General features: G+C 43.2%; 1 protein-coding gene across 1 annotated transcript in view; it reads left to right on the forward strand.

Annotated features, from left to right (window-relative positions):
• The first annotated feature begins 430 nt into the window (after positions 1 to 430).
• The window catches only part of DRC1 (dynein regulatory complex subunit 1), a 55457-nt gene continuing 41387 nt past the window's right edge, over positions 431 to 14500 (forward strand). The window contains exons 1-2 of the mRNA XM_025354179.1: positions 431 to 663; positions 13268 to 13355. Coding sequence (XP_025209964.1) covers positions 509 to 663; positions 13268 to 13355 — 243 coding nt within the window. The 5' untranslated portion in view covers positions 431 to 508. The remainder of the gene's footprint in view (positions 664 to 13267; positions 13356 to 14500) is intronic.

Raw genomic sequence — 14500 nt, forward strand, 5'->3', positions numbered from 1 at the left:
AACATCCACCTCCCAGATTCAAGTGATTCTCCTGCCTCAGCCTCCCGAGTAGCTGGGATTACAGGTGCCCACCACCATACCCAGCTAAGTTTTGTATTTTTACAAACATTTGTATTTGTATTTGGTGACTATGAGTTGGAGGAATATTTGATGAATTAATGGAAGATGAATTAATCATCAAGGTCAGTAAGTGATGAACCACAGCTTGGTCCAGCTCTTTAGTCCTCTAGTCTCCTGGTGAGACTCCACAGCTCCGCTAATACGACCGGGCCTTCGTGCGGCTGACAACAGCCCTGACAAGCCACCGGCTGGAGAGGGGTCAGCCCGAGGCTGGGATGCTCCGCCCGAATGGCGGCTGGCGGCCGGCTGGGCCCAGGGAGCTGCGCGCGCAACCACTCGGGCGGTGGCTCCGGTGACCGCTCTCCCTGGCAACGGTTTGTTGCTAGCAACCAGCCTGCGGTCTGGAGGTGGTGCGGAGGGAGCCGCCTAGGTGCCGGGGACTCCTGCCATGAATCCGCCGGGGTCCCTAGCGGGCCTGGACCCGAACCTGGACGAGCACTTGTCCACCCAAATTCTCGCGCCCTCGGTCCACTCCGACAACCCTCAGGAGCGCATCCAGGCCCGGCGCCTCCGCATCGCGGCGCGCCTAGAAGCCCGGAGGCGGTGAGCGCGGGGCGGGCGGGGCGGGATCGCGCAGCAGGGGCCGGAGCAGGGCTGGTTTCCTGATGAAATAGAAACATTTCTTCCGGAAGGTTCATGCAGAGTATGGGAAAGTAAAAGGCTGGGCCGGTGCCGCGGCGCGCGCCTGTCATCCCAGCATTCAGGGAGGCCGAGGCGGGAGGATCACTTGAGCCCAGGAGTTCGAGATGATCAGTCTGGGCAGCATAGAGAGACCGCATCTCTATAAAACACCAAAATATTAATCGGGCCTGGTGGCCCGCGACTGTGGTCTGCACATGGCATCTTTTCCACTACGTACACCCCCAAACCGTAGGGTCTGCTGGATCATGTGGCCCAAGTAGCCTGGCTGCTTACACTGTGGCCTGGGTCCTTTCCTGTTCCAGGCACCACTCAAAGCTGGCAGCTTTTTGTGTCAGCCTGAATAGTATTCCTAATGCGGGATGTACTAGGACCCAAAGTGGCCTAAGAGGCATTGAGTTTCCTTCTCTGTAGAGGATGCAAAACGCAGTAGATTTGTTTTTTACTTGATAGGCTATCCCAGTGTGCCACTGACCACTGGACCCCTACAAACTTGAATGACATGCAGTCCCTGGGCCTTCATAGGGTTGATTGCCAACGTCTGGAGCACACATGTCTTACCAAGCCCTGCAGTGTGTTTCCATCACTGGCTCATCCTGGCTGATTGCTGCAGGGCCATCAGTGGAATGCAGGGGCTGGCAAACCCTTTCAGTAAAGGGCCAGATAGTAAATATTTTAGGCTTTTGGGATCATATGGCGTCTTTCCTAGCTGCTCAACTGCCATTGTAGTGCAAAAGCAGCCACAGGCAAGACATAAACAAATGGGCATGACTGTGTTCCAATAAAGCTTTATTTATGGACACTGAAATTTGAATTTCATATACTGTTCATGTATCACAAAATAGCCTTCTTTTGATTAAAAATAATAATAAACTTTATTTTTTAGAGCAGTTTTTAGGATCACAGCAAAATTGGTCAAAAGGTACAGCATTCCCATATACTCCCTGCCACCACACGTGCACAGCCACTGTCAACATCCTGCACTGGAAGGCACATTTGTAACAATATATGAACCTTGGCGCATTGTTATCACTTGAACTCCATCGTTTACCTTAGGGTTTCTTTTTGGTGTTGTATAGCCTATGGGTTTGAATAAATTTATAGTGACATGAGCCCACCAATATGGTATTACACCAAATATTTTCACTGCCCTAAAAATCCCCTGTGCTCTACTTATTCATCCTAGTCTTTTTTAACCATTCATTTATATATTTTTTAACCATTTAAAATTGTAAAAAATTGTAGCTTGTGCCTGTAATCCCAGCACTTTGGGAGGCCAAGGCAGGAGGATCACCTAAGGTCAGGAGTTCAAGGCCAGCCTGGCCAACATGGTGAAACCCCGTCTGTACTAAAAATACAAAAATTAGTTGGGTGTGGTGGCAGGCATCTGTAATCTCAGTTACTTGGGAGCCTGAGGCAGGAGAATTGCTCGAACCTGGGAGGTGGAGGTTGCAGTGAACTGAGATAGTGCCACTGCACTCCAGCCTGGGTGACAAGTGCAAAACTCCGTCTAAAAAAAAAAAAAAAAAAAAAGGGCCGGGCGCAGTGGCTCATACCTGTAATCCCAACACTTCGGGAGGCTGAGGCGGGCGGGATCATGAGGTCAGGAGTTTGAGACCAGCCTGACCAACATGGCAAAACCCTGTCGCTATTAAAAATACAAAAATTAGCCAGGGATGGTGGCGTACACCTGTAATCCCAGCTACTCAGGAGACTGAGGCAGGAGAATCGCTTGAACCCAGGAGGCAGAGGTTGCAGTGAGCTGAGATCGTGCCATTGCACTCCAGCCTGGGTGACAGAGCGAGACTCTATCTCAAAAAAAAAAAAAAAAAAAAAAAATTGTCAGAATCATTATTTGCCTGGAAGCCATAAAAAAGCACGTGGTGGACTGAATCTGGCCCACAGGCCATAGTTTGCCAGTGCTGAAGTAACGGATCATTGTGATGTTCTCTGGGATATCCAGATGTCCCTGATGTATTCAGAATATATTATGACAGAGATCAGGAGAATTACCATGGTCCTGTGAGTGTGACAGACTTGTGAGTGTATATCATTGTCTGTTCCATGTAAATGTGAACTTCCTGATTCTTTTTCCTGATGTAGAAAAGCATGCATTTGACCCAATCAGTAGCCACACATACTGTGCCTGAGGCTGTACAAATTTGCTCTAGCGAAGCTTACCACACTTGCGTAGATGCTGTGTTCAGGAGTGCTACCTGTGGAGCTTCCGGTAGTTGACAGTCGTTTTCTAGGATCCAGTTTCTGCAGGTGCCAGATCCATGAATTAAAAGGAGATTCAATAGGGATCACCACTCCTGCATCGTTGAGATACTTCAGGGTGACACTAATCCCCACCAACCGCCCTGGGCGGCAATATTGTTTTCTGTGTACTCAGGTGCAATTTCAGAGATGTACTTTTGGCCTTCCCCACTATGACAGGTCTATTCGTAGGCCAAGGAGTGGAGTTTTTCAAACTTCTAAGTATGTCAGTCCCAATTATACTTTTGGCCATTAGAGACATGATGACTGGCTGAGTCCACAGACCTCTGTAAGTAGGACTTTGCCTCCCGTATGTCCTCACTCTAAGTGGGTGAGAGCATGCTTTGGGTCTCTGCGTATCAATGCTAACTCAGATCCTGTTCTAATCCTAAACATTTCTGGGTATCCTCTTTCCTTATCGTACAGCCCACCTGAGTAGATGACCCTAGGCCCCTTTGGGGAAGGATTAGGGGAATCATTACAGTATATATTTGCTGTTGTGTTCCAGATCCTTCCTTGTGGGGACCCTGCTGCCTCTTCAGTCAATAGATTCTGGGTCTGAACACTGGCTTAGGTTCAGGAATTGGGCAAGGGACCATGAATCTTTACCAGCGTGCACCCTTAGCCTATCTATCCTTTGCTGCTTTCTTTGGTGAGCACATACGAGTTGTATTCTTGTTGGCTGCACCAAATGATGTTATATTTTGTAAGCCATCTTCAAAACTCTCTGTGGGCCAAGTCCTTGTCTGCTACTCTGACCTTGGCAGTTGTGCTGGGGATTCTATGATAAACAAGGCAAATATAATCTCTCTTCTCAGGAAGCTTATATTCTAATGAGGGAGATGGGAAAAAATAAAGCGCAGCTAAACAAGTAAACAAATAACATAATTATACATTTTGAAAGGAGTCCTACTGGAAACAAGCAATGAGCAAATATGAAGAATAATAGATGTAGCATCTGAAGGTAAGTGGTAGTGAGGGTGAGAAAGAGCTATGTAAAGAGTTGGACTGGGTATTCAATTATATTAAGGAATCTATTGGCTATGATAATGGTGTGGTGGTCTTGTTTTTTTAAAAGGCTATGTCTTTTTTTTTTTTTTTTTTTTTGAGGCAGAGTCTCACTCTGTCTACCCAGGCAGGAGTGCAGTGGCACAATCTTGGCTCACTGCAGTCTCCACTTCCCAGGTTCAAGCCATTCTCCTGGCTCAGCCTCCCGAGTAGCCGGGATTACAGGCACTTGCCACCACACCTGGCTAATTTTTGTATTTTTTAGTAGATATGGGGTTCCACCATGTTGGCCAGGCTGGTCTTGAATTCCTGACCTCAGGTGATCCACCTGCCTTGGCCTCCCAAAGTGCTGGGATTACAGGTGTGAGCCACTGTGCCCAGCCTCTATTCTGTATTAGTGGTTGGGGCCATGCATTGTGCGTAAGTGAGCTGGGAGCATTCTGTACCATTTCAATGTGCTGTCAAAACAAGTGCATGAAGCTGAGTCTGTGTGAGCCTGGAAGTTCCCTGAATTAACTTATCTGTTAATTAAAGGAAAAGAGATTAAAATATGCTATATTGAAGCTTACATATATATTATTAATAACCAACAGTAATTGCAGCAATGGATCAGAACTTAGATTGACAAGAGCTTTTTCAGAAAGGAGTATTTTATTACTGACATTGTTTTGAATTGCTGGCACATGTGATAATAAAAAGCAGTTGTATTGTTTTTATGTTATCTATAGGCAGTACACCCCTCGGTTGCCTGTGATACCCACTGCTGTTGCTGCCTGGGCCTTCTTTTGTCATGAGGTGTAATGTTAAGGTGAAAGTTAACAGAATCAAATGTCATATAAAGAATACAGCCAGGCATGGTGGCTCACGCCTATAATCCCAGCAGTTTGGGAGGCTGAGGTGGGTGGATCACTTGAGACCAGGAGTTCGAGACCAACCTGGCCAATATAGTGAAACCCCTGTCTCTACTAAAAAGACAAAAAAATTAGCTGTGCTTGGTGGCACACTCCTGTAGTCCCAGCTACTCAGGAGACCGAGGCACGAGAATTGCTTGAACACCGGGAGGTGGAGGTTGCATTGAGCTGAGATCGTGCCACTGTACTCCAGCCTGGATGACAGAGCGAGACTCCTTCTCAGAAAAAAAAAAAAAAAAAAAAAAAAGAATAGGAATAATGTGCTAATGCTCCTGACACTCCCAATCTCTGGTGTCTTAGTTTAGGTTTGACATTTCTGGGAGATGTCACTTCCTTTTTTTTTTTTTTTCTTTTTTTTTTTTTGAGATAGGGTCTCACTCTGTCACCAGGTTGGAATGCAGTGGTGTGACCTTGGCTCACTGCAACTTCCACCTCCTAGACTCAAGTGATTCCCCCCACCCCAGCCTCCCGAGTAGCTGGGGCCACAGGTGCGCACCACCATGCCCCACTAATTTTTTGTATTTTTGGTAGAAATGGGGTTTCACCATGTTGCCCAGGCTGGTCTCGAACTCCAGAGCTCAAATAATCCTGCCACCTTGGCCTCGAAAAATGCTGGGATTATAGGTGTGAGCCACCGCACCCAGCCGGGAGATGTCACTTCTGGGTAGTGGATACCAGATGGAACACATACATCTACCTTAGATCTGTATCTAAACTCTGTTAAAATGACATGTAAGGGGATTCAGTAAAAAAGATGCAAATTCACGAAGTCAAGAACAGGAGGACTCAACAGCAATGAAATTGTGGAAGCTGGGAAGCACAAGATAGATTCAAGAAGATGGAAAAATAAGCTGATAATGAAGAAAGCTGAGAACCCTCTTGATTTACTCTGCACTAAATCCCCAAAGACTAGGAGATTGGTGGCATATCATATTCATCCGTGAGGCTTTAAAAAGTCCTATGGTCCTTTCAGTGGAGTGACAGGACCTCTGTGGCTAAGAGATCTCAAAGTTCTTAGCCCTTAACTGTGACAGAACAGAGACTGGACATGTCCACGTGCTGCTACCCCTGTCCCTTTACTAATTATCATGAGGTCTTATGAAAGGCTGACCTGAAAAGGACAAGAGGCCAGAAGACTCCTTGGCTTACTTGGTTTGACCACCCAGCACCCTCCTCCCAATGTTTATGGTTCCAACCTGACAACCACCCTGGACCACAAAGACCTCTTGCTGGATGACTGCCAACTTCAGGCCAGTTTGGACCGGTTCCCTGAGACTGCACAGATTCTGGACTTGTACCCTAAGCATCACCTTTTTGCATTTGTGACCCAATTGTAGTACATTTAAATGTTAAATCTCCACCCCAAAGTGAACATGAGTAGCGTATTGTCATATGTTCCATGCCCATGTAAGCCTAATGCACATGCGTAATGAGTTTCCTCCGTAAATATTCACAACCTTCTGCTATATCCTGTAGCATATGCATTTCCTACCTCTCCACCTAGCATAAATACCTGCTTTATTTTCTCACCTTCAAAGCCTGCTTCTCAGTCTCAGTTGAAGGCTTGTTTCCTGCCTATAAGTTATGTCCTTTAGAAATAAAGTTTTCTTTTAATTTTGTGGATTCTGACTCTTTTTCAGTTGATATCTAGAAGTGGAGGTGAAGAAGGGAACCAAAATAAGGACAACCGATTGGAAAATTAATAGGTAGATGCCTAGAACCTTTCTCTCTCTTTGCACAGAAGATTGGAAGTTCGGAGAAAGTCAAGCAGAGGGTCTAGGGCTTGGGGGATGCTAGACAGAGGCGAGGCAAGGATACTTCATGGAAAATAAGGGGATTCGGGGACATATGCACGCTGGATGCCAGGACCTTCCAGCTGTCCTCTCACCAGTTCTTGGAACAGGCTGGCACTTTGGCCTTCAGATTCCAGGCAGGAGGTTGGAGAAGTTTCTCTGTGGAATCTGACCAGCCCCAAAAGAAGGATTTAAAGACACTAAGGTTGGGCCGGGCACAGTGGCTCACACCTGTAATCCAGCACTTTGGGAGGCCAAGAGGGGTGGATAACCTGTGGTCTGGAGTTTGAGACCAGCCTGGCCAACATGGTAAAACCCCGTCTCTACTAAAAATATGAAAATTAGCGGCGTGGTGGTGCATGCCTGTAATCCCAGCTACTTGGGAGGCTGAGGCATGAGAATTGCTTGAACCTGGGAGGCAGAGGCTGCAGTGAGCCGAGATCATGCCAGTGCACTCCAGCCTGGGCAACAGAGGGGGAGACTCTATCTCTAAAATAAAAAAATAAAATAAAATAAAATAAAGACAGTAATATCGGGTTTGCTCACAAAGCCACCCGATTAAATCAGCCCACACTGACATGCACAGTTGTTATGGCACACCCTTGTACTCACAGCTCCCATCAGCTTTTTAAAAAAATTATTTTTAGTATTTATTTATTTAGTTTTTAAGCAACAGAGTCTCACTCCATTGCCCAGGCTGGAGTGCAGTGGTTTGATCATAGCTTACTATAACCTTGAATCCTGGGCTCAAGCAATCCTCCTGCCTCAGCCTCCTGAGTGTCTGGCACTATAGGTGCAGGCCACTGTGCCTGGCTAATTTTTTTTTTTTTTTTTAGAGATGGGGTCTTGCTGTGTTGTCCAGGCTAGACTTAAACTCCTGGGTCAAGTGGTCCTCCTGCCTTGGCCTCCCAAAGTGCTGGGATTGTAGGCATGAGCCACTGTGCCCAGCCCCATCAGCTTGTTTTTAATGTTTAAATTTTTGTCACACTATTAACATTTATTTTTTCTGCTTTATCCTGACACCATATTACAAGCTTCCAAATGGCTAGAGACTTAAATTGAAATGATACTAATTTGTCCTTATTTTCTCTAAATTCTTGGATTCTGTATAATCAGGTGGGTTTATGTACACATAATGAAAACACACCATCCTTTATGTAGTTTTTTTTTTTTTTCTTTTAAGGCAACTCTTTCTTTAACAACTAGATAGCTACTGTGAAGATGGTGACATGTAAAATTGGTACCATTAGTATCCTTTTCCCAAGTTGTCATAGAAGTTACCATTATACTTGTAGCTTTAGGTCTTTGGTACATCTCAGACAAGATAGGCAAGAATTTGGAGAATATTTTGAAAATAACAGCAGTAGACACATTCAGCAACAACTAGAATAATGGAACTCAAAGTTTTAAAATTACATGATGTAAGTGAAAACAGCTTTAAAAGTCACCTCATAAGAGTTGTTTTATCAGTAGCTTGATTTTTTCCACATAAAACAGTGTTTATTTATTTTTAACCAATGTTTTAATTTTTTCATAGGCTTTTTAGTTCTTGTCATGAGTCAGTAACCAAGGATTTCTATGCATCTGAGGAAAGTCTTTAACATGAACGATAGATATGAAAATTAACAAAGAGAAAAAAGCACCTAAGAGGAAATTAAGACTATGTGGGTAGAAAAAACCAATAATACCACAAAAAGATCATTCAGATCCTCAGAGATAGTTTTGAAGTCTTTGGGGGAAAAAAAGGGGAAAAAAAAGATCCTCAAAGAAAAAAGAGATGATACGGAAACCATGAAACGAGAATAGACTGTTACTAAAAGGAGTGTTCAGAGAAAAATAAATAGAGCTCTTAGAAATAAAAAAAAATTATAGAAATCGAAAACATTAGAAGGGTTGGAAAATAAAGATAATGAAATCCCTTAGAAAATAGAGCACAAAGAAAAAAGGTAGAAACTTATAAAGAAAATATTATTATTATTATTGATATGGAGTTTCACTTTTGTTGCCCAGACTGGAGTGCAATGGCATGATCTTGGCTCACTGCAACCTCGGCCTCCTGGGTTCAAGCAATTCTCCTGCCTCAGCCTCCCAAGTAGCTGGGATTACAGGCGTGCACCACCATACCTGGCTAATTTTTGTATTTTTAGTAGAGACAGGGTTTCACCATGTTGGCCAGGCTGGTCTTGAACTCCTTACCTCAGGTGATCCGCCCACCTCGGCCTCCCAGAGTGCTGGGATTACAGGCATGAGCCACTGCCCCCAGCCACAGAAAAATATATATTTTTTAAAATTAGAAGATATTATCACTTTTCTAGATCCAGAAAGAATGGAGCAGAGAGGGTATTATCATGGAAACAATTCAAGAACATGTTTCAGACCTGAAGATCATGAGGTTCCTGATTGAAATGTCTCGCGCAGTAGATGAAAATAGACCCACCCTAAGGCACGCCATTGAGAAAGTTCAGAACACTGAGAACAAAGAGAAGGGGCCTACGAGCTTCCAGAGTGGGGAAAAAAAAAAAAAAAATCATATATAAAAACAAAAACATGATCACATACAAAGGTGTAAAGACAGAATGACTTTAGGTTTCTCAATTAGAACACTGGAAGGAAACAGTGAAGGAAAGTTATTTCCAACCTAGAACTCTAAACCCAGGTAGACAACCAAGTTCCAATGTTTTTAAATCCTGAGAAAGGACTTTGGTCAGGAAGTGGAGTATTCAAGATGGCAGCTCCCATTTAGACCACAAACATGGGGCGGTGGCGAGGAAACAGCTTCCCAAAAGAGGACTCAGCCCCCAGGAGGGAGGGAGCTCAAATCTGAAGAGACAAAAGTCTGAGACAGTTTCTTTGGAGAATATACTAGTTCACTGCTGAACAAGAGAAATACAATATCAGCCACATATGTCATTTCAAGTTTTCTAGTAGCAGCATTGAAAGTGGTAAAAACAGAACAGGTGAAATTAATAATTTATTTAATCCAATATATGAAAGTATCATTTTAATATGCAATCAGTATAAATCATACTGATGAGCTATATTGCAAATATTTTTTGTTTAAAGTCTTCAAAATCCATCTAGAGTGTATTTTACACTCATAGCATATTTCAATTTGCACCAGCCACATTTCAGGTGCTTTATAGCCATGTGTGGTTATTGGCTACATATTGGACAGTACAGTGCTAAGCAGTAAAAAATGATGCATAAAAGGCAGTGATGAGATTTAAGTTAAAACTAGTTAATAAGAATTTATAGCATATCTGCAGCCTGGCCAACATGGTGAAACCCCGTCTTTACTAGAAATACAAAAGTTTTCTTAATCCAGTCTGTCACTGATGGACATTTGGGTTGATTCCAAGTCTATGTGGCACATATACACCATGGAATACTATGCAGCCATAAAAAAGGATGAGTTTGTGTCCTTTGTAGGGACATGGATGCAGCTGGAAGCCATCATTCTCAGCAAACTATCGCAAGAACAGAAAACCAAACACCGCATGTTCTCACTCATAGGTGGGAACTGAACAATGAGATCACTTGGACTTGGGAAGGGGAACATCACACACCGGGGCCTATTATGGGGAGGGGAGAGGGGGGAGGGATTGCATTGGGAGTTATACTTGATGTAAATGACGAGTTGATGGGTGCTGACGAGTTGATGGGTGCAGCACACCAACATGGCACAAGTATACATATGTAACAAACCTGCAAGTTACGCACATGTACCCTAGAACTTAAAGTATAATAAAAAAAATTAAAAAAAAAAGAAAAAAAAAAAGAAAAAAGAAATACAAAAGTTAGCCGGGCGTGGGGGCGCATGTTTGTAGTCCCAGCTACTCAGGAGACTGAGTCAGAAGAATTGCTCGAACCTGGGCGGCGGAGGTTGCAGTGAGCCGAGATGGCGCCACTGCACTGCAGCCTGGGGACAGAGCAGGGCTGTTGGGGGGGGAAAAAAAAAAATATATATATATATATATATATATGTGTGTGTATGTGTGTGTGTGTGTATATATGTATGTGTATATATATATAATAAATATCTGGACTGCATAGTTTTTGTTTGTTTGTTTCTGAAGCACTGATCTTTGATCCAGAAAGCACTTGGAAGAGATTATTTAAATAGAGTTGGTCATTAATTGGTGGTCAAAGTAGAAAGTCAAGGGAATTTTTTGAGTGGTGATGGGAATATGATAAGCCTGGCAATAGCTGAAGACCTGAGTAAAATGGAAAAATTAGTTTACTTAGTAAGAAAACAAAGAACATGTTCGATAAGAATAGGGAAGTCAATGAAATGACAAGAAAAAACCAAGGGGTTTTGGTTAGTTTGGGGGTGGAGGACGGTAACTCAATTCTGTATCTCCAAAATAGTGTCACACTAGGTAGGATTGTCCCGGACTTTGAACAAAGGGAGTAGAAACGGAAGTCAGAGTTAGAAAAAGTCGAGAAAGAATGAGATAAAGAGATCTGCTAGGCTGAGGCAGGAGAATTGCTGGAACCCGGGAGGCGGAGGTTTCGGTGAGCCGAGATCGTGCCATTGCACTCCAGCCTGGGCAACAAAAGCGAAAATCCGTCTCAAAAAACGAAGCAAAACAAAGCGAATAAACAAACCTGCTGTGTCATGTTAAGGTTTCATTTGTCCTAAGGCAGTACTGAGAGCCCTTATGGCCACTGTGTGCCAGAGGAGAGAGCAGGGTCTTGATGATGTGGTGTGGGGGTTGGTGAGGTCACTCCCCCATGCCTCCTCTGAAAAAGTCCATAATCTGGAACCTTATCTCGCCACCGCCCCTTTAGTCTCATTTTCTGATTCACACACACACACATAAGCACACACACATGCACTATTTAGAAAATTCATGCAGTACAAAAATGTAGAAAATAGAACTTCTTGGTAATTTAATTCCTGTTCCTTAAGTAATTACTGTTATCCATTTGTCACATATACTTCCAGAAAATGTCCAGTGCATATATAAGCCTTTTTTTTTTTTTTTTTTTTTCTTTTGAGACAGAGTCTCACTCTGTTCCCCAGGCTGGACTGCAGTGGCGAGATCTCGGCTCGGCTCAGCTCACTGCAAGCTCCGCCTCCCGGGTCACGTCATTCTCCTGCGTCAACCTCCCGAGTAGCTGGGACTACAGGCGCCCACCACCACGCCCGGCTAATTTTTTTGTATTTTTAGTGGAGATGGGGTTTCACCGTGTTAGCCAGGATGGTCTCACTCTCCTGACCTTGTGATCCGCCCGCCTCGGCCTCGCAAAGTGCTGGAATTACAGGCGTGAGCCACTGCGCCCGGCCAAGCCTGTTTTAAAAAGAAAATTTGTGTTATAGTCTACATATTGTTCTAAAACTGGCTCCGTTTACTTAACTGCTGTGGACATCTTTCCCTGCTGCTAGGTATTACATCATTCTTTTTGTAGGCTACAAAGTATTTTTGAAATATTGTTTCCTGTTAACTAGTTAGCTATTAATATGTATGTAGAATGTTTCCATGGTCTTACGAGTTTGTCAGGGTTACAGTCATCTTTCTTGTGCATATTTATTTATGTACTTGTAAAGGCTTTCTGTAAAAAATTCCTAAAGATAGGGTTGTTGGGTCAGAGGGGAGGCACATTTAAACTTTTGACAAATCTTGCCAAATTGCCTTTTAAACAAGTTGTTACACTTTACATTCCCACCCATGGCATGTGGAAAGCTGGGCTGCCACCTGATATTGTCAACCCTTCAAATCTTTTTTAGTCTGATAATAGGGTAATGACACCTCACAGGGTTTTGGTTTCTCTGATTGTATGTGAAGCTGACCATATTTTCAAATCCCTGTTTGCCATTTGTGTCTCTTTGGGAAATTGCCAATTCATATCCTCTGCCAGTTTTTCTCTTTGGTATTTTGTCTTCTGTGTATTGATTTGAAGGAGCCCTTCCTATTTTATGGATAGTAAAATTTTGTCAAATATCTTTTATCAGTTTATCCCTTGACTTTCAAGGATAAAATTTCTAAATTTTAGAAAGTAAAATCTTTTAATTTTTTTTTTCTGACTTTGGTCTTATTCAAAGATGGGTTTTCTATGCTAAGATTATATAGATATTCTCCTGTATTTACTTCTAGTGTTTTTATGATTGTAGTTTTTTTTAATATTTAATTTTTTTTAAATGATAGAGATGGGATCTCTCTATGTTGCCCAGGCTGGTCTCAAACTCTTGATTTAAAGCAGTCCTCCTGCCTTGGCCTCCCAAAGTGCTGGGATTACAGTTATAAGCCACTGTGCCTGGCCAATATTTAAATTTTAATCCATATGGAATATATATTTATATACAAAGTACAATGGAACCATTATTATTATTATTATTGTTTACATAAGTAGAGATGGGGGTCTTGCTATGTTGGCCAGGCTGATCTTGAACTCCTGGCCTTAAGCAATCCTCCTGTCTTGGTCTCCCAAAGTGTTGGGATTACAGGCATAAGCCACTGTGCCAGGCCAAAACCTTTAAATATAGAATTTGAGTACTAGAAATAACTTAATTTTCTCTGCTTTTTTCCATCACAGGGAAGCACTTGGAGAATATTTAGATGGGAAGAAGGAGAGTGAGGAGGATCAAAGCAAGAGCTACAAACAGAAAGAAGAAAGCCGATTGGTATGAACTGGTTGGCAGATGGGCTCTGGAAGACCAGTGAGCTGGGTGTGACATCATGGTTTTCACATTTAGACTAGAAGAAATCATGTGGTCCATGTTGCTGTCTCTAGGCAGAACTGAATAGAATCTTTCCCGTTTGAGAGCTCTCTAGGAGTGAGCTTTCAGATGACAGTTTCTTATATTTACGTTGTCTCTTCTCAGCTCATGCACTTTTAATCACCCTTCATAGGATAAAGTCCAGATGTTTTAGCCTGGGCACACAAGGCCTTTGATAGTCTGTTCCCATCTTCACTTTCCAAACACGTCTCCCGTTTGTTACCTAATTTGGGCCTTCCGCTTTGGTGAGGTGGATCCACTCACTCTCCTCCAGTGGGGTTTTGTTCATTTCTGCTCTGTGCCTTTGATCATCTGGAATGCCAGGCCCCCTCTATTCTCTTCTTCTCTCCTCTCATCTGGCCACTTTCCCATTTTCAACAATCCTCTCAAGACCCAAATCCTCCTTGGATTCTTCCTCAGCCCAGTCTGAGCTCCCTTTCTCCACACATTGAATACTTCCTGTCTGTGCTACTCTTTTCATTTTAGATAGTTTTCTGCTGCATATGACTTTGCAGATGTGTGTGCCTGCAGTGCCCCAGTGAAACTATATGTACTGTGAGAATGAGAGCCTCTTTTTGTAGCCATGGAGTAGTGCGTAGCGTGTACGTAGCTTGTGTAGACACAAACAAGAAAATCATTGATTACCCTCTATGGCGATGAAACAGCTCCTGGGATGCTGAAGGATAAACAGCAGCTCAAAGCAGCAGACCAGAACTGGCAAAATGCTACATTTAATCAATGCTAAGTGAAAGGCAAAAATGGTGACACTGTGGGAACTCAGATATGGAGAGGAACTCACCAAGCTGGCCTGGTCAGGGAAAGTTCAATGGAGAAAATGGGATTTGAGTTGTCTTAGAAATACAGGTGGAAATTTTAATAGCAGAAGAGAGATCATTTCTGGTGAGAAAAAATATTCAGGTTGCTGAATATGATGATAGAGCATAGAGGTATAGAGAGATCACTGAATATCTCTTACTGTGTTAGGGATAAAATATTTTACTGTGGAAAAGATATTGGACTGATGTAAGTTTTTGTTCCTGATCTTTTAC

This window comes from Theropithecus gelada, chromosome 13, assembly GCF_003255815.1.
Source record: "Theropithecus gelada isolate Dixy chromosome 13, Tgel_1.0, whole genome shotgun sequence".
Taxonomy (NCBI): domain Eukaryota; kingdom Metazoa; phylum Chordata; class Mammalia; order Primates; family Cercopithecidae; genus Theropithecus; species Theropithecus gelada.